Source organism: Musca autumnalis, unplaced genomic scaffold (genome assembly GCF_047663935.1).
Source record: "Musca autumnalis isolate F117 unplaced genomic scaffold, ASM4766393v1 scaffold_4, whole genome shotgun sequence".
Lineage (NCBI taxonomy): Eukaryota > Metazoa > Arthropoda > Insecta > Diptera > Muscidae > Musca > Musca autumnalis.
The window spans coordinates 225689942-225717070 of NW_027411977.1; the positions used below are offsets into that span (position 1 = coordinate 225689942).

The 27129-nt window shown below is 33.1% G+C and overlaps 1 protein-coding gene and 1 long non-coding RNA gene across 22 annotated transcripts in view; one reads left to right on the forward strand and one right to left on the reverse strand.

Moving 5' to 3' along the window:
- ftz-f1 (ftz transcription factor 1) overlaps positions 1 to 25821 on the reverse strand; it is a 292383-nt gene extending 266562 nt beyond the window's left edge. Inside the window, exons 1-3 of one of the 21 annotated variants that reach the window (XM_073985963.1) lie at positions 25700 to 25821; positions 22992 to 23399; positions 5921 to 7354 (exon numbers count right to left, since the gene is read on the reverse strand). In XM_073985963.1, the coding sequence (XP_073842064.1) occupies positions 5921 to 7337 (1417 nt within the window). In that variant the 5' untranslated portion in view covers positions 7338 to 7354; positions 22992 to 23399; positions 25700 to 25821. The other 20 variants (XM_073985973.1, XM_073985967.1, XM_073985962.1 and 17 more) reach the window with 20 other exon arrangements.
- Positions 14985 to 16013, forward strand: LOC141402877 (uncharacterized). Its single transcript, XR_012412769.1, has 3 exons — positions 14985 to 15266; positions 15326 to 15378; positions 15488 to 16013. It is a non-coding gene; the product is annotated as an uncharacterized lncRNA (long non-coding RNA).
- Positions 25822 to 27129: the final 1308 nt, after the last annotated feature.

Sequence of the window (27129 nt, forward strand, 5' to 3'; positions counted from 1 at the left end):
GTCGATATCGCAAAAATTTCCTATAGAAATTTGGTCGATATCGCAAAAATTTCCTATAGAAATTTGGTCGATATCGCAAAAATTTCCTATAGAAATTTGGTCGATATCGCAAAAATTTCCTATAGAAATTTGGTCGATATCGCAAAAATTTCCTATAGAAATTTGGTCGATATCGCAAAAATTTCCTATAGAAATTTGGTCGATATCGCAAAAATTTCCTATAGAAATTTGGTCGATATCGCAAAAATTTCCTATAGAAATTTGGTCGATATCGCAAAAATTTCCTATAGAAATTTGGTCGATATCGCAAAAATTTCCTATAGAAATTTGGTCGATATCGCAAAAATTTCCTATAGAAATTTGGTCGATATCGCAAAAATTTCCTATAGAAATTTGGTCGATATCGCAAAAATTTCCTATAGAAATTTGGTCGATATCGCAAAAATTTCCTATAGAAATTTGGTCGATATCGCAAAAATTTCCTATAGAAATTTGGTCGATATCGCAAAAATTTCCTATAGAAATTTAATCGATATCGCAAAAATTCCTACAGAAATTTGGTCGATATCGCAAAAATTTCCTATAGAAATTTGATCGATGTCGCAAAAATTTCCTATAGAAATTTGGTCGATATCGCAAAAATTTCCTATAGAAATTTGGTCGATATCGCAAAAATTTCCTATAGAAATTTGGTCGATATCGCAAAAATTTCCTATAGAAATTTGGTCGATATCGCAAAAATTTCCTATAGAAATTTGGTCGATATCGCAAAAATTTCCTATAGAAATTTGGTCGATATCGCAAAAATTTCCTATAGAAATTTGGTCGATATCGCAAAAATTTCCTATAGAAATTTGGTCGATATCGCAAAAATTTCCTATAGAAATTTGGTCGATATCGCAAAAATTTCCTATAGAAATTTGGTCGATATCGCAAAAATTTCCTATAGAAATTTGGTCGATATCGCAAAAATTTCCTATAGAAATTTGGTCGATATCGCAAAAATTTCCTATAGAAATTTGGTCGATATCGCAAAAATTTCCTATAGAAATTTGGTCGATATCGCAAAAATTTCCTATAGAAATTTGGTCGATATCGCAAAAATTTCCTATAGAAATTTGGTCGATATCGCAAAAATTTCCTATAGAAATTTGGTCGATATCGCAAAAATTTCCTATAGAAATTTGGTCGATATCGCAAAAATTTCCTATAGAAATTTGGTCGATATCGCAAAAATTTCCTATAGAAATTTGGTCGATATCGCAAAAATTTCCTATAGAAATTTGGTCGATATCGCAAAAATTTCCTATAGAAATTTGGTCGATATCGCAAAAATTTCCTATAGAAATTTGGTCGATATCGCAAAAATTTCCTATAGAAATTTGGTCGATATCGCAAAAATTTCCTATAGAAATTTGGTCGATATCGCAAAAATTTCCTATAGAAATTTGGTCGATATCGCAAAAATTTCCTATAGAAATTTGGTCGATATCGCAAAAATTTCCTATAGAAATTTGGTCGATATCGCAAAAATTTCCTATAGAAATTTGGTCGATATCGCAAAAATTTCCTATAGAAATTTGGTCGATATCGCAAAAATTTCCTATAGAAATTTGGTCGATATCGCAAAAATTTCCTATAGAAATTTGGTCGATATCGCAAAAATTTCCTATAGAAATTTGGTCGATATCGCAAAAATTTCCTATAGAAATTTGGTCGATATCGCAAAAATTTCCTATAGAAATTTGGTCGATATCGCAAAAATTTCCTATAGAAATTTGGTCGATATCGCAAAAATTTCCTATAGAAATTTGGTCGATATCGCAAAAATTTCCTATAGAAATTTGGTCGATATCGCAAAAATTTCCTATAGAAATTTGGTCGATATCGCAAAAATTTCCTATAGAAATTTGGTCGATATCGCAAAAATTTCCTATAGAAATTTGGTCGATATCGCAAAAATTTCCTATAGAAATTTGGTCGATATCGCAAAAATTTCCTATAGAAATTTGGTCGATATCGCAAAAATTTCCTATAGAAATTTGGTCGATATCGCAAAAATTTCCTATAGAAATTTGGTCGATATCGCAAAAATTTCCTATAGAAATTTGGTCGATATCGCAAAAATTTCCTATAGAAATTTGGTCGATATCGCAAAAATTTCCTATAGAAATTTGGTCGATATCGCAAAAATTTCCTATAGAAATTTGGTCGATATCGCAAAAATTTCCTATAGAAATTTGGTCGATATCGCAAAAATTTCCTATAGAAATTTAATCGATATCGCAAAAATTTCCTATAGAAATTTAATCGATATCGCAAAAATTTCCTATAGAAATTTAATCGATATCGCAAAAATTCCTACAGAAATTTGGTCGATATCGCAAAAATTTCCTATAGAAATTTGGTCGATATCGCAAAAATTTCCTATAGAAATTTGATCGATGTCGCAAAAATTTCCTATAGAAATTTGGTCGATATCGCAAAAATTTCCTATAGAAATTTGGTCGATATCGCAAAAATTTCCTATAGAAATTTGGTCGATATCGCAAAAATTTCCTATAGAAATTTGGTCGATATCGCAAAAATTTCCTATAGAAATTTGGTCGATATCGCAAAAATTTCCTATAGAAATTTGGTCGATATCGCAAAAATTTCCTATAGAAATTTGGTCGATATCGCAAAAATTTCCTATAGAAATTTGGTCGATATCGCAAAAATTTCCTATAGAAATTTGGTCGATATCGCAAAAATTTCCTATAGAAATTTGGTCGATATCGCAAAAATTTCCTATAGAAATTTGGTCGATATCGCAAAAATTTCCTATAGAAATTTGGTCGATATCGCAAAAATTTCCTATAGAAATTTGGTCGATATCGCAAAAATTTCCTATAGAAATTTGGTCGATATCGCAAAAATTTCCTATAGAAATTTGGTCGATATCGCAAAAATTTCCTATAGAAATTTGGTCGATATCGCAAAAATTTCCTATAGAAATTTGGTCGATATCGCAAAAATTTCCTATAGAAATTTGGTCGATATCGCAAAAATTTCCTATAGAAATTTGGTCGATATCGCAAAAATTTCCTATAGAAATTTGGTCGATATCGCAAAAATTTCCTATAGAAATTTGGTCGATATCGCAAAAATTTCCTATAGAAATTTGGTCGATATCGCAAAAATTTCCTATAGAAATTTGGTCGATATCGCAAAAATTTCCTATAGAAATTTGGTCGATATCGCAAAAATTTCCTATAGAAATTTGGTCGATATCGCAAAAATTTCCTATAGAAATTTGGTCGATATCGCAAAAATTTCCTATAGAAATTTGGTCGATATCGCAAAAATTTCCTATAGAAATTTGGTCGATATCGCAAAAATTTCCTATAGAAATTTGGTCGATATCGCAAAAATTTCCTATAGAAATTTGGTCGATATCGCAAAAATTTCCTATAGAAATTTGGTCGATATCGCAAAAATTTCCTATAGAAATTTGGTCGATATCGCAAAAATTTCCTATAGAAATTTGGTCGATATCGCAAAAATTTCCTATAGAAATTTGATCGATGTCGCAAAAATTTCCTATAGAAATTTGGTCGATATCGCAAAAATTTCCTATAGAAATTTGGTCGATATCGCAAAAATTTCCTATAGAAATTTGGTCGATATCGCAAAAATTTCCTATAGAAATTTGGTCGATATCGCAAAAATTTCCTATAGAAATTTGGTCGATATCGCAAAAATTTCCTATAGAAATTTGGTCGATATCGCAAAAATTTCCTATAGAAATTTGGTCGATATCGCAAAAATTTCCTATAGAAATTTGGTCGATATCGCAAAAATTTCCTATAGAAATTTGGTCGATATCGCAAAAATTTCCTATAGAAATTTGGTCGATATCGCAAAAATTTCCTATAGAAATTTGGTCGATATCGCAAAAATTTCCTATAGAAATTTGGTCGATATCGCAAAAATTTCCTATAGAAATTTGGTCGATATCGCAAAAATTTCCTATAGAAATTTGGTCGATATCGCAAAAATTTCCTATAGAAATTTGGTCGATATCGCAAAAATTTCCTATAGAAATTTGGTCGATATCGCAAAAATTTCCTATAGAAATTTGGTCGATATCGCAAAAATTTCCTATAGAAATTTGGTCGATATCGCAAAAATTTCCTATAGAAATTTGGTCGATATCGCAAAAATTTCCTATAGAAATTTGGTCGATATCGCAAAAATTTCCTATAGAAATTTGGTCGATATCGCAAAAATTTCCTATAGAAATTTGGTCGATATCGCAAAAATTTCCTATAGAAATTTGGTCGATATCGCAAAAATTTCCTATAGAAATTCGGTCGATATCGCAAAAATTTCCTATAGAAATTTGGTCGATATCGCAAACATTTCTTATGGAAATTTGGTCGATATCGAACAAAATTTTCTATAGGAAATTTGGTCGATATCGCAAAAATTTCGTAAAGAAATTTGGTCGATATCGCAAAAATTTCCTATAGAAATTTGGTCGATATATCCAAAAATTTTCTTATAGAAATTTGGTCGATATATCGAAAAATTTTCTCATAGAAAATGTGGAAAAAATCCTATAGAAAATTTGGTTGATATATCGAAAAATTTCCCTATAGAAAATTTGGTCGATATATCGAAAAGTTTTCCTATAGAAAATTTGGTCGATATATCGAACAATTTCCCTATCGTCGATTTATCGAAAAATTTTCCTATAGAAACTTTGTTCGAGATATCGAAAAATAGAAAATTTGGTCGATATATGGAAAAATGTTCCTATAGAAAATTTGGTCGATATATCGAAAAATGTTCCTATAGAAAATTTGATCGATATATCGAAAAAATTTCCTATAGAAAATTTGATCAATATATCGAAAAATTATTCTTTAGAAAATTTGGTCGATATATCGAAAAATTATTCTTTAGAAAATTTGGGCGATATATCGCAAAATTTTCCTATAGAAAATTTGGTCGATATATCGCAAAAATTCCCTATAGAAATTTGGTCGATATCGCAAAAATTTCCTATTGAAATTTGGTGGATATCGCAAATTTTTCTATAGAAATTTGGTCGATATCGCAAACATTTCCTATAGAAATTTGGTCGATATCGCAAAAATTTCCTATAAAGATTTGGTCGATATCGCAAGAATTTCCTATAAAAATTTGGTCGATATCGCAAAATTTTTCTATAGAAATTTGGTCGATATTGCAAAAATTTCCTATAGAAATTTGGTCGATATTGCGAAAATTTCCTATAGAAATTTGGTCGATATCGCAAACATTTCCTATAGAAATTTGGTCGATATCGCAAAAATTTCCTATAGAAATTTGGTGGATATCGCAAATTTTTCCTATAGAAAATTTGGTCGATATCGCTAAAATTTCCTATAGAAATTTGGTCGATATCAAAAATTATTTTCTACTGAAAAACTGTTATAAACTATCATAAAATATTATAACAAATAAAAACTGTTATAAATGTAAAAAACTGGTTGATTTGTACTGTTATAATCACATGTAACTGTTATAAGCTCTTACAGAAGTTTATTAATTGCAGTTTATTCCAGTTATGACAGTTATAACAGTTAATAACTGTCATAAACTGTTATAATTGTTGTAACTGTTATAATTCTTATAACTGTCATAAACAGTCAGAACTGTTATAAACTGTCATAACTGTTATACTTGTAATAAACTTTTAAATATAATTTTTTTATTTTTTTTTTGTTATTTTAAAATCTCTGTATGCAATTATGTTCTCTGCAAAACTGTTATAAAATCCGATTTCGAAGATTATTATTGTATTTTGACATTATTTTCGTGGAACTCAACAAAATATTGCCAATATTATCCCAAAAACTGAAAAAGATAAAAGTCTCAAATCGGTACTTACCCGATCGGTCATTGAGATCCATGTCAATATATTCATCGGATGAAGACATGGAATCGTCATCATTGCTATCTGTGCTAATATTCGATGAATTAAGCTGCTGCTGGTGGTGATGTTGTTGTTGGGAAGAAGGTTGTTGTGATGTTGTTGGACTGGTAATAGAAGAAGTTTGAGACTGGGATAATTGTTGTTGCTGATCATTTAAAGGTACTGCTGTAGCTGTGACTGAATTATTGGCATTGTTGTTGCTGTTGTTGTTGGTTGTTCCAACTGTTGTTGATGATGTGGGTGTGCAGGAACTGGCGGCTAATTCTTCAATACTGTGCATCTGTGATCTTGTGGCCGTGGTGGTGGGCGGCTGGCTGGTAATCTGTTGTGGCTGAGATGGCGGCTGGTTTGCAGAAGTTGTTGTTGTTGCATTATTACTGGCAGTATGTATTGTATTGTTGTTGTTGTCATTTCTAACCGTTGTTGTTGTGGTGGTTATGTGGCTTTCATTCGATAAATTGCCATTGTTGTTGTTGTTACTGGCATTGGCTGTGTTAGTTGTTGTTGTTGTAGAAATAGCATCCATATTGGCCATACGATTATTTCCTACCATGGCAAAATCAAAAAAATTTCTTTCACTGGCCTCATTAGCTTCCGTACTGGCATTGTTAGCTCCTCCTGCAGGAGCTCCCGACAAATAATGTCGTGTGGTTGTTGTTGCGGCGGCGGCAGTGTTTTGTACTTCTTGAGCCTTTATCGCGGCGGCAGGTATGTGAGGCAAATGTGGATGGCCACCATAGCTACCATGTATGGGCTGTGGTGGTGGCCCGGGAGGTGGTTGTTCCCGGCTAAATAACATTTGAGCAAATTGTGGCACATTCACCGACATACCCGAAGAACCAACAACTTTCGGAAGGACACCCATTAAATTGCTAGCCTCAATATTGGTAATCAAGGGTGGTAGACCCTTAAAATTATTCTCCACATCAGTGCTGGAAGTGGTAGCTGAAGCCCCACCACCCATTAACGGAGGACTGCCACCCACCCCTACACCACCACCATTGGCAGTGGGTCCAAATTTCAATTCACACAGAGCACCCAGCGATACGGCAGCATCTAAATTGGCATCTATGGCAACATTACGATGATCTAGCATAGCCGATTGTTGAATACACGAAGCAAAGGAGCTGTAATCACTTTTGGCCATGGTCATCTCCGGCTTGGCATGGTGATGGGCAGTGGATTCATACATGAATCCGGTTGTACTTGGGGTACTACCAGCACCCAACATGTGATCTTTGTGATGATGCATGATGGTGCTGCTGCTGATAATGCTGTTGTTGTTGTTTTGATTTTTATTGTTAGTGTTGTTGTTATTGTTCAAATTACGATAAGCACTGTCCGCCAATAGGGATACGGAAAAATGTTCCATATTATTTTGCAAAAAATCTGTAAAACAAGAGGAAGGAGAAGCAAATTGTTATTTTGCGATATTTTTTAATAATTATAGCATGCTATAATTATTATTTCAAAATATTATAGCATGATATAAAATTTTGTAAAAAAAAAATTTAATTATTTGTAAAAATCCACGAGCCTTTGTATGTGCTCTAAAAATATTTTTTTAAAATCCACGAGGATTTGTAGGTACCCCAATAATATTTTAAAAAACTCCACGAGCATTTGTAGTTGCCCAAAAAAATTTAAAAAAAAAAATTATATCGATACATTTTATATAGAAAACATTTTCGACATAGATAAATTTCCTATAGGAAAAATTTTTGACATCGATAAATTTTCTATAGGAAAAATGTTCGATCGATATCGATAAATTTTCTATAGGAAAAATTTTCGATATCGATAAATTTTCGATATCGGTACATTTCCTATAGGAAAATTTGTCGATATCGAAAATTTTCTACAGGAAAAATTTTATTTTTCTATAGAAAAAAATTTCGACATCGATAAATTTTCTATAGGAAAAAATTTTCAATATCGACAAATTTTCTATAGGAAAAATTTTCGATATCGATAAATTTTCTTTAGGTAAAATTTTTGATATCGATAAATTTTCTATAGGAAAAATTTTCGATATCGACAATTTTTCTATAGGAAAAATTTTCGATATCGACAAATTTTCTGTAGGAAAAAATTTTCGATATCGACAAATTTTCTATAGGAAAAATTTTCGATATCGATACATTTTCTATAGGAAAATTTTTCGATATCGATAAATTTTCTATAGGAAAATTTTTCGATATCGCCAAGTTTCTAAAGAAAAAATTTTCGTTATCTATAAATTTTCTATAGAAAAAAATTTCGATATCGATAAATTTTCCAAAAGAAAAAATTTTTGATATCGACAAATTTTCTATAGAAAAAATTTTTGATATCGATAAATTTTCTATAGAAAAAAATTTCGATATCGATAATTTCTATATAGGAAAAATGTTCGATATCGATAAATTTTCTATAGAAAATTTTTTCGACATCGATGCATTTTCTATAGAAAAATTTTTCGACAACGATGCATTTTCTATAGAAAATATTGTCGATATCGAAAAATTTTCTACTGAAAGGAAAATTTTCGATATCGACAAATTTTCTATAGGAAAAATTTTCGATATCGACAAATTTTCTATAGGAAAAATTTTCGATATCGACAAATTTTCTATAGGAAAAATTTTCGATATCGACAAATTTTCTATAGAAAAAATTTTCGATATCGATAAATTTTCGATGTCGACAAATTTTCTATAGAAAAAATTTTCGATATCGATAAATTTTCGGTAGAAAATTTTTCAATATCGATAAATATTCTATAGAAAAAATTTTCGATATCGATAAATTTCCTATAGAAAAAATTTTCGATATCAATAAATTTACTATAGAAAATTTTTTGGATACCGATAAATTTTCTATAGAAACGTTTTTCGATATCGATAAAATTTCTATAGAAACATTTTACGATATCGTTAAATTTTCTGTTGAAACATTTTTCCGTATCGACAAATTTTTGGTAGAAAAATTTTTCGATATCGACCAATTTTCGGCAGAAAAATTTTTCGATATCGACAAATTTTCGGTAGAAAAATTTTCGATATCGACAAATTATCTATAAAAAATTTGCGATATCGACAAATTTTCTATAGAAAAAATTTTCGATATCGACAAATTTTCTATAGAAACAAATTTTCGATATCGACAAATTTTCTATAGAAACAAATTTTCGATATCGACAAATTTTCTACAGGAAGAAATTTTCGATATCGACAAATTTTCTATAGGAAAAATTTTTGATATCGACAAATTTTCTGTTGGAAAAATTTTCGACATCGAAACATTTTCTATAGAAAAAAATTTCGACATCGATAAATTTTCTATAGGAAAAATTTTTGATATCGACAAGTTTTCTATAGGAAACATTTTTGTATAGGAAAAATTTTCGATATCCATAAATTTTCTATAGGAAAAATTTTCGATATCGATAAATTGTCTATAGGAAAAATTTTCGATATCGAAAAATTTTCTATAGGAAAAATTTTCGATATCAATTAAATTTCTATAGGAAAAATTTTCGATATCGATAATTTTTGTATAGCAACAATTTTCGATATCGATAAATTTTGTATAGGAAACATTTTCCTTTAGAAAATTTTCCTACAGAAAAATTATAGATATCGATAAATGTTCTATAAGAAAACTTTCTAATATCGACCAATTTTCTATAGGAAAAATTTTCGATATTGTCAAATTTTCTATAGAAAAATTTATGATATCGACAAATTTGCTATAGAAAAAATGTTCGATATCGACAAATTTTCTAAAGAGAATAAATTTTCGATATCAAAAAAATTTCTATAGAAAAAATTTTCGATATCGACAAATTTTCTATAGAAAAAAATTTCGATATCGACAAATTTTCTATTGAAAAAGTTTTCGATATCGACAAATTTTCTATTGAAAAAGTTTTCGATATCGACAAATTTTCTATTGAAAAAGTTTTCGATATCGACAAAGTTTGTATTGCAAAAATTTTTAATATCGACAAAATTTCTATATCGAAAAATTTTCGATATCGAAAAATTTTTTATAGAAAAAATTTTCGATATCGAAAACTTTTCTATAAAAATTTTTTCGATATCGAAAACTTTTCTACAGAAAAATTTTCGATATCGACAAATTTTCTATAGAAAAATTTTCTATAGGAAAAGTTTTCAATATCGACAAATTCACCAGCCTTTATAGGTGCCCTCTAAATTTTTTTAAAAATCCACGAGACTTTAGTAGGTGCCCCATAAATATTTTAAGAAATCCACGAGCATTTGTAAAAAAATATTTTCGGTAGAAAAATTTTCGATATCGATACATTTTCTATAGGAAAAATTTTCGATATCCATAAATTTTCTAGAGGAAAAATTTTCGATATCGATACATTACCTATAGGAAAAATTTTTGACATCGATAAATTTTCTATAGAAAAAATTTTCGATATCGATAATTTTTCTATAGAAAAAATTTTCGATATCGACAAATTTTTTATAGAAAAAAAATTTTCGATATCAATAAATTTTCTATAGGAAAAATTTTCGATATCGATAAATTTTCTATAGGAAAAATTATCGATATCGACAAATTTTCTATAGGAAAAATTTTTTAATAGAAAAAATTTTCGATATCGACAAATTTTCTATAGGAAAAATTTTAGATATCGACTAATTTTCTATAGGAAAAATTTTGGATATCGATAAATTTTCTATAGAAAAAATTTTCGATATCGAAAACTTTTCTATAGGAAAAACTTTCGATATCGACAACTTTTCTATAGGAAAAACTTTCGATATCGACAACTTTTCTATAGGAAAATTTTTCGATATCGACAAATGTTATGTAGGAAAAATTTTAGATATCGACTATTTTTCTATAAGACAAATTTTCGATATCGACAACTTTTCTATAGGAAAAATTTTCGATATCGACAAATTTTCTATAGGAAAAATTTTCGATATCGACAAATTTTCTATAGGAAAAATTTTCGATATCGACAAATTTTCTATAGGAAAAATTTTCGATATCGACAAATTTTCTATAGGAAAAATTTTCGATATCGACAAATTTTCTATAGGAAAAATTTTCGATATCGACAAATTTTCTATAGGAAAAATTTTCGATATCGACAAATTTTCTATAGGAAAAATGTTCGATATCGACAAATGTTCTAAAGAAAAAATTATCGATATCGACAAATTTTCTATAGAAAAAATTTTCGATATCGACAAATTTTCTATAGAAAAAATTTTCGATATCGACAAATTTTCTATAGAAAAAATTTTCGATATCGACAAATTTTCTATAGAAAAAATTTTCGATATCGACAAATTTTCTATAGAAAAAATTTTCGATATCGACAAATTTTCTATAGAAAAAATTTTCGATATCGACAAATTTTCTATAGAAAAAATTTTCGATATCGACAAATTTTCTATAGAAAAAATTTTCGATATCGACAAATTTTCTATAGAAAAAATTTTTGATATCGACAAATTTTCTATAGAAAAAATTTTCGATATCGACAAATTTTCTATAGAAAAAATTTTCGATATCGACAAATTTTCTATAGAAAAAATTTTCGATATCGACAAATTTTCTATAGAAAAAATTTTCGATATCGCAAATTTTCTATAGAAAAAATTTTCGATATCGCAAATTTTCTATAGAAAAAATTTTCGATATCGACAAATTTTCTATAGAATGAAGTTTCGATATCGACAAATTTTCTGTAGGAAAAATTGCCGATATCGACAAGTTTTCTATAGGAAAAATTTTCAATATCGACAAATTTTCTATAGGAAAATTTTATCGATATCGAACATTTTTTGTATAGAAAAAAATTTTTGTTGTCGACAAATTTTCTATAGAAAAAAAATTCGATATCGACAAATTTCTATAGAAAAAATTTTTCGATATCGACAAATTTTCTATAGAAACAATTTTTCGATATCGACAAATTTTCTATAGAAAAAATTTTCGATATCGACAAATTTTCTATAGAAAAAATTTTCGATATCGACAAATTTTCTATAGAAAAAATTTTCGATATCGACAAATTTTCTATAGAAAAAATTTTCGATATCGACAAATTTTCTATAGAAAAAATTTTCGATATCAAAAAATTGTCTATAGAAAAAATTTTCGATATCGACAAATTTTCTATAGAAAAAATTGTCGATATCGACAAATTTTCTATAGAAAAAATTGTCGATATCGACAAATTTTCTATAGAAAAAATTGTCGATATCGAAAAATTTTCTATAGAAAAAGTTTCCGATACCGACAACTTTTCTACAGGAAAATTTTTCGATATCGAAAAATTTTCGGTAGAAAAAATTTTCGATACCGACAAATTTTCGGTAGAAATAATTTTCGATATCGATAAATTTTCTATAGAAACATTTTTTGATATCGATAAATTTTCTATAGGAAAAAATTTCGATATCCATAAATTTTCTATAGGAAAAATTTTCGATATCGATAAATTTCTATAGGAAAAATTTTCGATATCGATAAATTTTCTATAGGAAAAATGTTCGATATCGATAAATTTTCTATAGGAAAAATTTTCGATATCGATAAATTTCTATAAAAAAAATTTTCGATATCGATAAATTTTCTATAGGAAAAATTTTCAATATTGACATATTTTCTATAGGTAAAAATTTTCGATATCGACAAATTTTCTATAGAAAAATTTCGTCATCGATAAATTTTCTATAGAAAAGATTTCGTCATCGATAAATTTTCTATAGAAAAGATTTTCGTCATCGATAAATTTTCCATATGGAACATTTCGATAAAGAAATTTATATTTTTTGAAAATGTATCGGTATTGAATATTCCACTTTATTAAAGCTTTTTCTCACCGAAAGCTCTCCACATTTTAGTTGTTCAATGTGGCAACCCCCACTTCCTCTATTATCTAACGGTGCGCATGCATTTGGCTTATGTAGCTGATGACGTAGTCTTCGTTCGTCATGTCACTTCTAAATAAAGCTATTGAATTCTTAAAAGAAGTAAAGCAACAAAGAGGAGGAGGGAGATTCGACATCAAAAAGCTGCAACAAAAAAGCCAAGTATGAATAAGTGTTTATCGTTGAGAAGGAAGTCGTATCTTTCATGAAGAACAGCAACAACAACAACAACAACAACATGTGCAAACTGAAAGCGAATATGTATAGCAAAGAAGAAAACATGAATAAAACAGTAGGGAGAACAGATGAAAGCAATCTAGCCATTATGGATGGGTTGGTAGGAAATAAAATTCTGATGTTTGTTTATCCATTCGATGGGATCTGAACCAAAAGGAGAGTGTCTTCTACAGGGTAGATTTGTATCTTCTCATAAATGGAGAGGCCCAATTAAGTGAGAGACACTCAGGTAGAGGAGTTTTCCAAGTTCCCTTTTTGCAAAAATTAGTTGGTAATGACATACTAAACTATTTCTTGGAAACTCCCCTTCGGTAAAGTGGAATGGAGTAATGCCCAACAACAAAACAACGAATGAAAAGAGATGATAAAAATGAAGTTAATATGGTAATTTTTAATGAAAAAAATATCCTAATAAATTGTTCTTTATAAAATAAAAATAAAAAATATTTTTAAAAATCCACGAGCCTTTGTAGCTGCCCTAAAAATATTTTTAAAAATCCACGAGCCTTTGTAGCTGCCCTAAAAATATTTTTAAAAATCCACGAGCCTTGCTAGTTGCCCTAAAAATATTTTTAAAAATCCACGAGCCTTGGTAGTTGCCCTAAAAATATTTTTCAAAATCCACGAGCCTTGGTAGTTGCCCTAAAAATATTTTTCAAAATCCACGAGCCTTTGTAGGTGACCTAAAAATATTTTTAAAAATCCACGAGCCTTTGTAGGTCACCTAAAAATATTTTTAAAAATCCACGAGCCTTTGTAGGTGCCCTAAAAATATTTTTAAAAATCCACGAGCCTTTGTAGCTGCCCTAAAAATATTTTTAAAAATCCACGAGCCTTTGTAGGTGTCCTAAAAATATTTTTAAAAATCCACGAGCCTTTGTAGCTGCCCTAAAAATATTTTTAAAAATCCACGAGCCTTTGTAGGTGCGGTAAAAATATTTTTAAAAATCCACGAGACTTTGTAGGTGCTTTAAAAATATTTTTAAAAATCAACGAGCCTTTGTAGGTGCGGTAAAAATATTTTTAAAAATCCACGAGCCTTTGTAGGTGCGGTAAAAATATTTTTAAAAATCCACGAGCCTTTGTAGGTGCGGTAAAAATATTTTTAAAAATTCACGAGCCTTTGTAGGTGCGGTAAAAATATTTTTAAAAATCCACGAGCCTTTGTAGGTGCCTTAAAAATATTTTAAAAAATCCAAGAGCCTTGGTAGTTTCCCTAAAATATTTTAAAAAATCCACGAACCTTGGTAGTTTCCCTAAAAATATTTTAAAACATCCAAGAGCTTTGGTAGTTTCCCTAAAAATATTTTAAAAAAATCCACGAGCCTTGGTAGTTTCCCTAAAAATATTTTAATAAATCCACGAGCCTTGGTAGTTTCCCTAAAAATATTTTAAAAAATCCACGAGCCTTTGTAGTTGCCCTAAAAATATTTTTAAAAATCCACGAGCCTTTGTAGGTGCCCTAAAAATTATTTTAATTTTTATCTTAATATCGGTTGTTTATGGGGATTATCGGAGAATTTATCTGGAAGATGATCGTTCGTGACAATTTGCCTCAGAATGAAAAATTGCCTATTTCGCACCACTGTGTTCAATTTAGCATCCAACTGAGATAGAAATTCATGAGTCTCTGTTATAAATTTCCAATTCTCCTTTTCTTTTTCCCTCTCTATCAGTTTCAAAAGCGCAATGAAACAATTCTAGAGATATTCGTTGATCATTTAATTTTGTTTAGATTTTTTTTTGTTGGGTTCTCACAGCGCCATTATTTATTTTGTTTTGTTACTTCTCCCCTACTATTCTCTATGGCTTGTGTGGATGGATCTCTATTCTGGTTTTGCGTTTTGCACTTCCATTTGCTCCATGTGCTGCAATTCGTTCGTTCGCCAATTTATTCAATTTTTTGTTTTTGCCTTCTACGAATTCATAGAATGAATGGAAACAAATGAAAGAGCAAAAAAATTCTGTTTTCGTTATGGCGTTTCAATTTTGTGTTGTTTTTTATACTTCTGACATTCGTTGCAATAGCTGTTCTCAGTGCGGGGTTGGCAGAGCTTTCAGGCGAGGGGATTCGCGTAGACAACCAGACCGCCGCCACCTCTGTTTATGCTAGGTGTCTGCTGTCTGTCCCTATACCATTTTCGATTTCGTTACCGGTAGGTAGGTATCCAAAGTAGTTTTGATTCTGTTGTGAGTAATAATTTTTTTTCCGTAGGCAGCCAACCAACCAACCCCAGAGCCAGTCGATCGGCATAAAGCCTCTTTCAGGTTGGTTGTGGCGTAATGACGTCTGTCTTGTGTTAATTTGTTTTCTTTTCATTTCATTGCAAGAATTTATTCTTCTTTTCTGTTTATTTTCTTTATTTTCCAAAAGCAGTCTAGCAGCTAGTAAAGTTTTGCCTGTATGCAGTGCAATGTGTGTAGACGACAAGAAACAAATGTTCAGTTTTGCATGAAGAGGGTTGTGTATTCAGGGATGGCGAATAATTTTTGGCCACTGGGGCCAAATGATGGAACACCAACGCAATTTTCATAGGGCCGTGTATTATTGCACAACCCCCAGAGCCTATATGAACCAAAGGAACGTCAAATTCCCTCCGATTCAAGAATCCAACACATGCAGAGACACCAAAAAATCCGTCGGAACTGACACTACTACCTGCTTTAGGTCCATCCATACAATAAAAAATGATGCCTAAAAATACTTTTAAAAATCCACGAGCCTTCGTAGTTGCCCTAAAAATATTCTTAAAAATGCACGACGCTTTGTAGGTCCCCTAAAAATATTTTAAAAATCCACGAGCCTTTGTAGAAGCCCTAAAAATATTTTTAAAAATCCAAGAGCTTTTTTTATTAAAAACCAGAAGTCTTTGTAGGTGCCCTACAAATTTCAGAATATGTATACTGGGCCCATATCTCCTGAAGTGTGAGCTTCTCCCAGGTAAAGCCATGCATCGGTGTGATCAGCATAAGAAGATCAACCTACAGTGGAACACATAGGTGTGCTCCAGAAAGAAAGGGTTCTCCTGAAAGAAAGTTTGCTTCTATAGTCCCTTTCTGAAAGGAAATTTTGCTTTTATAGATCTTTCCTGAAAGAAGGGATGCCTCCATAGATGTTCTCTGAAAGAAACGGTGCTTCTATAGATCCTTCCTTAAAGAAAAGGTGCTTCTATGGGTCCCTTTCTGAAAGAAAGGGTGCTTCTATAGATCCTTTCTGGAAGAAAAAGTGCTTCTATAGATCCTTCCTGTAAGAAAGGGTGCTTCTATAGTTCCTTTCTGAAAGGAAGGATGCTTCTATAGATCCTTCCTGAAAGAAATGGAGTTTCCATAGATACTTCCTTATATAAATCCTCCCTGAAAGAAAGAGTGCTTCTATAGATCCTTCCTGAAATAAAGGATGCTTCTATAGATCCTCCCTGAAAGAAAGGCAGCTTCTATAGATCCTTTCTGAAAGAAAGTGTGTTTACATATACCCTCCCTGAAAGGAAGGGTGCTTCTGTAGATCCTTTCTGAACGAAAAGCTGCTTCTAGAAATCCTTCCTGAAAGAAAGGCTGCTTCTAGAGACCCTTTCTACAAGAAAGGCTGCTTCTACAGATCCTTCCTGAAAGAAAGGGTGCTTCTATAGGTCCCTTTCTGAATGAAAAGGTGCTTCTATAGTTCCTATCTGAAAGAATGAATGCTTTTATAGATGCTTCCTGAAAGAAAGGCTGCTTCTATAGACCCTTCCTGAAAGAAAGGCAGCTTCTATAGATCCTTTCTTAAAGAAAGGGTGCTTCTATAGATCCTTCCTGAGAGAAAGTGTGCTTATATAGATCCTCCCAGAAAGAAAGGGTGCTTCTGTAGATCCTTCCTGAATAAAAGATTGCTTCTAGAAATAATTCCTGAAAAAAAGGCTGCTTCTATAGATACTTCTGAAAGAAGGGGTGCTTCGATAGCTCCTTTCAGAAAGAAAGGATGCTTCTATAGATATTTCCTGAAAGAAAGAGTGCTTCTATAGATCCTTCCTGAAAGAAAGTGTGTTTATATATATCCTCCCTGAAAGGAAGGGTGCTTCTGTAGATCCTTTCTGAACGAAAGGCTACTTCTAGAAATCCTTCCTGAAAGAAAGGCGGCTTCTAGAGACCCTTTCTACAAGAAAGGCTGCTTCTAGAGATCCTTCCTGGAAGAAAGGGTGCTTCTATAGGTCCCTTTCTGAATGAAAAGGTGCTTATATAGATCCTTCCTGAAAGAAAGGGTGCTTCTATAGGTCCCTTTCTGAATGAAAAGGTGCTTTTATAGATCCGCCCTGAAAGAAAGGCTGTTTCTATAGATACTTCCTGAAAGAAGGGGTGCTTCGATAGCTCCTTTCAGCAAGAAAGGATGCTTCTATAGATATTTCCTGAAAGACAGAGTGCTTCTGTAGATCCTTCTTGAAAGAAAGTGTGTTTATATATATCCTCCCTGAAAGGAAGGGTGCTTCTGTAGATCCTTTCTGAACGAAAGGCTGCTTCTGTAGATCCTTCCTGAAAGAAAGGCAGCTTCTAAAGACCTTTTCTACAAGAAAGGCTGCTTCTACAGATCCTTTCTGAAAGAAAGGGTGCTTCTATAGGTCCCTTTCTGAATGAAAAGGTGCTTTTATAGATCCTTCCTGAAAGAAAGGGTGCTTATATAGATCCTCCCTGACAGAAAGGGTGCTTCTATAGGTCCCTTTCTGAATGAAAAGGTGCTTTTATAGATCCTTCCTGAAAGAAAGGGTGCTTCTATAGATATTTCCTGAAAAACAGAGTGCTTCTACAGATCCTTCCTAAAAGAAAGGGTGCTTATATATATCCTCCCTGAAAGGAAGGGTGCTTCTGTAGATCCTTTCTGAACGAAAGGCTGCTTCTAGAAATCCTTCCTCAAAGAAAGGCTGCTTCTAGAGATCCTTCCTGAAAGAAAGGGTGCTTCTATAGGTCCCTTTCTGAATGAAAAGGTGCTTTTATAAATCCTTCCTGAAAGAAAGGGTGCTTATACAGATCCTCCCTGAAAGAAAGGGTGCTTCTATACATCCTTCCTGAATGAAAGAGTGCTTTTATATATCCTTCCTGAAAGAATGGGAGCTTCTATACATCCTTCCTGAAAGAAAGGGTGCTTATATAGATCCTCCCTGAAAGAAAGTGTGCTTCTATATACCCTTCCTGAACGAAAGGCTGCTTCTATATACCCTCCCTGAACGAAAGGCTGCTTCTATAGATCCTTCCTAAAAGAAAGGGTGATTATATAGATCCTTCCAGAAAGAAAGTGTGCTTCTATACATCCTCCCTGAAAGAAATGGTGCTTCTGTAGATGCTTCCTGAACGAAAGGCTGCTTCTAGAGACCCTTTCTGCAAGAAAAGCTGCTTCTAGAGGACCTTTCTACAAGAAAGGCTGCTTCTATAGATCGTTCCTGAAAGAAAGGGTGCTTATATAGATCCTTCCTGAACGAAAGGGTGCTTCTATAGATCCTTCCTGAACGAAAGGGTGCTTCTATATATCCTTCCTGAAAGAAAGGGTACTTCTAGAGACCATTTCTACAAGAAAGGGTACTTCTAGAGACCCTTTCTTCAAGAATGGGTGCTTCTGTAGATCCTTCCTGAAAGAAAGGGTACTTCTATATATCCTTCCTGAAAGAAAGAATGCTTCTATAGATCCTTCCTGAAATAAAGGCTGTTTCTATAGATACTTCCTGAAAGAAAGGGTGCTTCGATAGCTCCTTTCAGAAAGAAAGGATGCTTCTATAGATATTTCCTGAAAGAAAGAGTGCTTCTATAGATCCTTCCTGAAAGAAATTGTGATTTTATAGTCCCATTTTTTAAAGAAAGGGAGCTTCTATAGACCCTGTCTGAGCGGAGATCCTAAATTGGACATACGAAATATGACCTCCCCTCGGAAAACTATATATCGTTGTGTTGAGAGTAATAAGGACTACCTATAGTAACAATTTCATAACGGTACAAGGGTGGACCTAAACTAAATTTAGGTCGTTATTTTTATACCCTCAGCATTTATGCTAACGAGGGTATTTAAACTTTCATACGGGCAAAATGTGCCTCATCGAAATAATGGTTTTAGACCCCAAGTATGATTGGACGAAATGTGTTTCAGACAATTTGGAGTCAATTTAGCAATGTCCGTGTAAAAAACCCCCTTAAACGGATCTGCAGACTTGGTTCAAAATTTGGCCATCGTAATATTTAGTCCAATCATGATTTAAGTACGAAAATAAGCCATATAGGTTCAACTCCTTCAGCTACCTGCCCCACAAAAGTTCAAACAGTTTCGGAAAAATTGTTCGCACGATAACTATTGAAGGGAGTGACCATTTTGGTCCATACTTTAGATATCCTAATATAACTACCAGACATAGATCAGGTTCAAATATTGACTATATTTGTCCACTCTTCCTGGTACCTCCAACACAAAATTTCGGATAAGTTTACTTTAAGACCTGCTTTCTATTGAAGCAACTTGCATTCGCTACCTCAATTACGGCGGTAAAAATTTTTTCAGGGGCAAGCCCATACTTCTTGAGAAAACAGACCGAAAGGTGTATGCAAGTGGCTGGAGAGCACGATAACTCTCGAACGGATCAGCCGATTTGTTCCAAAATTTGCCTTCGTATTATTTTGTCTATACTTAGTTTCAGTTCGAAGATGGGCAATACCGGCCTACAGCTTCCCGTAACTTCCGCCAATATTTAAAAAAATTGCACTAACATGATATGCATGATATCTCTTGAACGGGGCACCACTTTAGTCCAAACTTTGGATCTCCTAATATTTTGTCTAAACTTACCTCTCCCACAAAAGTTCAACATTTGTTTCTAAGTTCAGTTTAGGGTCTGTTCGAAGATCCTTTGGAAATGTATATATGTATACTGATGCTTTTCGTTGTGGTCCTGTTTACAGTGATATTATGTTTTCCGTGGACAAGTCCATGCTTCCTGGCATACTGGTCCAAAAGTTAGGAACAACTCTAGTTTAGTAAAAACTCTCAGATTTTTTTGAAAATTTTTTCCATGGGTAGATGTTGTTGCGCTGATTATGGGAATGTATAATTTTTTGCGTGGACGGACCCGGCTGAAAGTGTCTGAGGCTTGTTGACATAAACCCGCGACTTCAAAAAGCCCCACTAAAAAAAAATGGAGCGGTCAAATCAAGCGATCTTGCTGGCCAGTGCAAATCGTCAAAACGGGAGATTAGCATATCGGTTGTGGCACGTGCAGTGTGTGCCATTGCACCGTCCTATTGGAACCACATGTTTTCCAATCCCAATTCATAAAGTTGTGACAAAAAGAACTCGTTGATCATTGCTCTGTAGCCCTCACCATTCACAGTAACCATTTGGCACACGACGTCTTCGAAGAAAAAAGGTCCGATGACTCCTCCAGGGAAAACAGTACACCATACATTGACTTTGAGCGGGTGTAATGGCTCTTCATGGGTTACACGCGGATTTTCACTGCCCCAGAAGCGTAAATTTTGTTTATTTACGTACCCGCTAAGATGGAAATGCGCCTCATCACTCATGATTATTTTTGGATGAAAAATCATCTTCCTCTTGGTGGTGATTAAGGATGGCGTTCTGGAGCAGTGTAGCGTAACATTGTTTATTAACGTGTATTTCGCATGTGTTTACTACACAAATGTCAAAACAGAACTGACATTAGGGGCCAATCGCAAAATTTATAGCATTTTCTGATAGGAGGATTACTTTTGCGCCACCTTGTACAAAACCCGGGTTAGACCCGGCTCTACTGAACCGATTGCTATAGAATGGGTACTATTGGTAAGCTTATCCAACAAGTGGTCGGTCATATGATGGGGTTATTATCAGGTGTTCAGGTGATATAGCCCAAAAACAGATTTTTTTACCCGGATTTTTCCACAAAACCCTCAAAAAGTCCAAAAACGGTTCCATAAAGGGGACACATTTAATTTAAGCCAGATTGTAGCCCACACTTTAACCTTTCCAAAATGATGCTATACGTTTTAATACCTTCTCTGGATCCAGAGATATGGTCCTTAGAATTTTGACCCCATCATATGATCATTTGTTGGATAGGTATTTCCATAAGCTTTCCCTGTTATGTACCCGGACTTTCGGGTACAATAACCAGGTAACCGGGCCGTCCCCCAAGAAAATTATATATTCCCGTGATCCGCGCAACAATGGGGGTTATTCGGAACGAAAATTCCCCATGAGTTTTTCCTTTTTCGCCGTTTCAACTTCAGGGAGAAAGTGAAAAAATTCACGGGGAATTTTCGTTCAGAATAACCCCAAATATCATTCTCTGGAAAAAATATCTGGAGTTTTTACTAAACTAGAGTTAAGCCGCCGACTGATACTTTTTTACTTGTTTTAACATTATTCGAGTATCTAAATTGTTTTCCACCTAATAAAATTGGTGTGGTTGTGTAGGGCACTTAGAGCCCTACCTGTGGTAAAAAATGTCAAAGCAATTTGAGTGGAGCCCCTAAAGTGAACTTAAGCCCCAATGCCATTTTTCTATTTGGCTTAAATGTCGTTAAGGGTCACCTCTGGGATCGGACTGAAATTTTTACAGTATATAGCCCTTGGCATCCTGAATACAACAATATATAATTTTCCGGGGGGAAGTCCATACTTCCCGAGATATGGGTCTTGACACATCGGAAATTTCGTACTTTCACAACTTTAAGTTGTTTATGGGCACCTCTCGAATCGGGCTGAAATTTTCACAGTAGATAGTCCTTGGCATTCTGAATACAACGATATATTATTTTCCGGGTGGAAGTCCATACTTCCCGAGATATGGGTCTTGACATTTTACAATTCTAACGTGGACAATATGGGCATCGTTTTAAAGCTTATGGATAGGAGAATGTATTAAATATGTACCTGTTCAAAGTCGGCTACTTAGGAAACTTTAAATTTACAAGAAAGTTTTGTTTGCGTAGCCCACTTTTGTCATTGTCCATAGGAGAAAGTCCCCGGCCGAAGGCCGGCTACTTAAGAACACTTTCAATTTAAAAGAGAGTTTTGATCGTGAAGCCCAATAATAACTTAATATATTATTATAAAATCTCATTACCATTATTAATTATTGTCGGCATTGGAAAGTACTTTTCGTGAGCTTTAAAACGAGTCCCATATTGCATAGGTTTTAAAAATAATGGTGATAAAAGTAAAAAGTCAAGACCTATATCTCGAGACGGACATCCCCACAGAATGCTTTATATCGTTGTGTTCAATGTGCCAAGGGCTATATACTGTAAAAATTTCAGTCCGATCCCAGAGGTGCCCATAAACAACATAAAGGTGTTACAAGTATGAAATTTCCGAAATGTCAAGACCCATATCTCGGGAAGTATGGACTTCCCCCCGGGAAATTATATATCGTTGTGTTCAATGTGCCAAGGGCTATATACTGTAAAAATTTCAGTCCGATCCCAGAGGTGCCCATAAACAACATAAAGGTGTTACAAGTACGAAATTTCCGAAATGTCAAGACCCATATCTCGGGAAGTATGGACTTCCCCCCGGAAACTATATATCATTGTGTTCAGCGCGCCAAGGGCTAACTATGGTAAAAATGTCAGCCCGATCCGAGAGGTGCCCATAAACAACATAAAGGTGTTACAAGTACGAAATTTCCGAAATGTCAAAACCCATATCTCGGGAAGTATGGACTTCCCCCCGGGAAATTATATATCGTTGTGTTCAGGGTCCAAAAGGCTACATATGGTAAAAATTTCAGACTTATCCGAGAGGTACCCCTAAACGACACTTGTTCCACAAAGCCGACTGATACTTTTTTTACTTGTTTTTTTTTTTTCTATTTTCCTAATTTTCTCATTATTGTGTCAAAAATGGTAATTTACTGTGAATGATCTAAACTTACTCTTGTTTTAGTAGGTAATCCATTATTAACAGCTGCTTTTCTTTAGTTGTTTAGCTGGAGCTTTAATTTTGCATTATGTCCATTAATTTCCCGGAAAGGCGGCGACGAGCCACATGTTGCACATTGTGGATGACAAAACAGCAACAACAACAAACGCGGTTGATGATAATTACAAAATGCAAAATAAACTTGAAGAACTTGAGAGAAAACGCGGTGTGGAGACGACGACAACAAAACAAAATGACGAGGAACGACAAAACGAGGGACGTTGATGTTTTTTTATTTATTTTTTTTTTTTTTGCACGCACACACTTGAACACTTTTGCTTACTTTTGCTCTATTCATGAAATTGTTCTTTAATAATACACGGTTTATTGGGTACTTTGAGGGGTTGGGGGGTTTGATTCTCTGAGTGGAAGAAATAAATAAAAAAACAACAATAACACATATGATGAATGCAGGCCCAAGCACGAACTCTCACATTGCTACACGATGATAATTAAATAATACACTAGTCAGTCGTCATCGTCTACTCTACTCGTAGAACTTGGCGAGTCTTGTTCGTTTGTTTGTTTGGTTGGTTGATGTTGATGTTGAGTTTTTGCAATGCAAAAGAGGAAGAGTAGTGCAGAGTAGAGTTGTTGTTGCTGGGAGGGGAGTGGGGGGATGGGTTTTTGGGGTATTGAGAGTGTTTTTTGCAAATAAAAACCTCTTTAGGAGAATGAAACAGATTAAAATTGCTGTTTTTTTTTTTGTTATTTATTTTTTTATTCTGTTTTGTTATAGGAATGAGCAAGAAGAATAGGAACAGGCCATACTGAAGAAAGAAAAAAAACGCACTATTTATTCATTTGCATATTTTTTGTTGTTGTTGCTTGCTTTGGTTGGCTGGCAAGATATTTGCATACTACAATTCACACAAACACACACACCGTGGCTCACACAAATAATGTGGCGTTTTTTATTTATTTATTTTATTTTTTTTTTTTTGTATTATTGGATTTTTATGTACACATTTATTTTCTTATATAGTAGAAAAAAATCTTTTTTTTTTTGGTTTGTGGGAATTATTACTCTCCGCCGCCGCCGGCTGTTTTAAAGGGGTTGCAAAGGGGTGCCTTTATTCAGAATTATTCAAGAAGCTTCACATCATCACCAGCATCAGCTTGTCCGTAGACAATAGCCAACATATTGAGGTGTGTTCGACAAGAAGCAGTAAAGTAGAGGATTTTGGATTTCCTTCCTTCTTACATCAATGAGTTAAGAGTTATGGAATGGAGAAGGGGGGAATAGGAGAAGGGAGGTTCCAAGGGATATAGACATACATAAGGCAAATTCTAGGGACTAATTTCCACACTACTTTTTTGTTTATTTTGTTATAATAATTTTTGTTTTATTTATTTTTATTTATAAACTTTGTTTTTTTTTTTTTGGTGTATTTTTATTAAATTTTTTTATTTTTTTTTTTATTTCCACGGGGTATAGACCGACCGGCCTAAGGCAAGCTAAGGTTTTTTTAATTCCCAACATTTTTTTTGTAATTTTTTAAATATTTTTTGTTGTATTTTTTTTTTTATAAATTTGTTTTGTTTTTTCTTGTTTTTTTTTTTTACTTTGTTAATTTTGTTTAGATTTTTTTCCGTTTCACTTTTGCTTTTTTGCCTTTGGCTGTTAACTAAAATATACCGTTGTTTGTTCTTGCTCTTGTTAAGCTTCTTCTTCTTGCTATTTTTGCTGCTTATTTCCTTTTTTGTTCTTTTCTACTTCATTAAAGAGTGGCTTTGTGTCTGTCTGTCATCTGTTTCATTTACTTTTTTTTGTATTTTGACATTTAAACTATAAAAAACAACTCTCCTCTTTGTCTCTACGCTACATATTCTTCTATTCTGTTATGCACTCACTCTTCTTCTTACTCTTTTTGGATTTAGCAATTGGCTGTTTTTAACGACAATAAAAAACTAAAAATTTTTTTCACAATTTCCGTTCACAAAAATTCACTTTTACTTTTCAGGCGATTGTCAACTTCACTTTCATTTGCCACGGTCACGACGGCGGGACAAGCAACGACATGTTGCATGACACACAAAATGTATCTGGCAAACAGGCTTTTATTCTGCTTCTTCCTTTCTTACAGATTTCCTTTTCACTTTACAATTTTCTTTTCCTTTACTTTGTTGGACTACTTTATATCCCTACCCGAAGGTAGCTACGTTTTGTTAGAAACAGGAAATTAGGTCGGTAGGGCAAACTTGGCGCTGCTCTCAATTCAAATGACACACAAATGGCAAAAAAAATCAGGCCGCGGCCACCGCCGACTAAACGAAACGTTACGACGATACTACTAATCAAATCCCGACGAGACACGCATTACTTTACTCCACTTTTCATTCTGTCTTTTCTTTCCTTAATATGTTTTATTTACTTTTTTTCTAAATTATCACACAGATTTTTCTTGTTTTCTTTTGTGGCCGAACCTCTCATCACGTTTTAATTTACTGACGTTTTATTTCTTTCCCTAGTTTTTAATTAAAAAAGCATTTAAAAAGGCTAAGGCGAAGGCCTCTCCAAATAGAACTAAACCCAGCAAGCAAAAACACTTTGCCTTACCCCCTAAACAGGCAAGCACAACCAAGCAAACAAACACAATCAGACAGAACTCAGCACAACAAGACCAACATCATAATTTGTCGTTTTTTTGCACAACACACCGACACTCGCCCAACAAATTGCAATGCCTAATCAAAAATTCCTCTCTCCCTTTTTAGAAAAACCTCTCAGACAACTCTCTGTCACATTCGTCGTCTTGGTTCCCCACTAAACTTAACCTAAATAAAAATATAGAACGTAACACAAAAATAAGCTTTGCATTTATTTTCGTTTTTTTTATTATTTTATTTTGTATTTCTTTTAGGCTTCTCTCTCTCTCTTTTTGCTGCTAATTTCCTTGTATTCTGTCTGTTCAAACGTTCTTGGCCTTTAAAAAATCAATTTGAAGAACAAGGACAGAGAGTGATACATTTGCGCACACATTCGCTTTCCGCAAAGAATACATGAATCAAAACAAACAAAACTAAAAATAAAAGCTTCACCGCCACAAAACACACAACCATACTCTCGAAAACTTTCAGTTTCAACGAAAAGCTAACAACAGAAACGAGTGCTTTTAACGGTCACAAAGCAATGGAAAATAAATTTTAAAATAATTTTTGATGCACTGCAATGCAACAACAAAACAAAAAGACAGAGACTGGGTGTTATTTCCTGTTATAACAAGCACAGTGACGACACATTAAAAGGAGCACCCTTTCTGCAAGAAGAAGCAGCCTTTCTTGCAGAAAGGGCTAATAGAAGCACCCTTTCTTGCAGAAAGGGCTAACAGAAGCATCCTTCCTTTCAGAAAGGATCACCTAATATATTACAAGATGAAGTTGAAATATAAATACATTATTGAAAATTCTCCACAACCAGTAGCTTCAGTTGAAATTTATGTGTAAAATCATCTTTGTAAAGCTCCTCAAACTCTGGAGAAACAAATAGAATTGATGCTTATTTCCTCAGCTACAATAAAAGGTTCAGTAAAAGTTATTTTACATTCATTTACCATAAAATAAAGCATTACTTATTTACAACAGGTTTGGGCCGATCAAAAGAAATATGTAAGGCAAAAGGCTGCCCAGAACCTCCGGTATCAAAAAGGAACAGGAGGCGGTCCAAACAAGGAGCAAAAATTATCGGCCACGGAAGAAACCATTTATAATCTCATTGGAATGAAATCTTCCGTAGAAGGCATTGCAGTCAACTTCATTGGTCTTGGTGACAATGAGGAGACGAATCGGATGTGTGAGGAATATTTAAATACCGCTTTAGAAGACACTGGGTCAAATGAAGATGTCAATGAAAATAGCCTAATGGACATTTCAATATGCGATGAAGGAAAGACGAAGAAACTAACAAGCAATGAGGCAACATCCTTGGAAATAATTAAAAGTGAGCTGGATGTCCAAAAACAACTTTTAGAATCCATAAAATAGGCAAAATCAGAAAACTCAAAACGAGCATCACAAACGGATATACAGATCAGTCGACAAATTGACTGATCTTAAGAAAAACGATTACCAGACACTAGAAATGTTAAAGG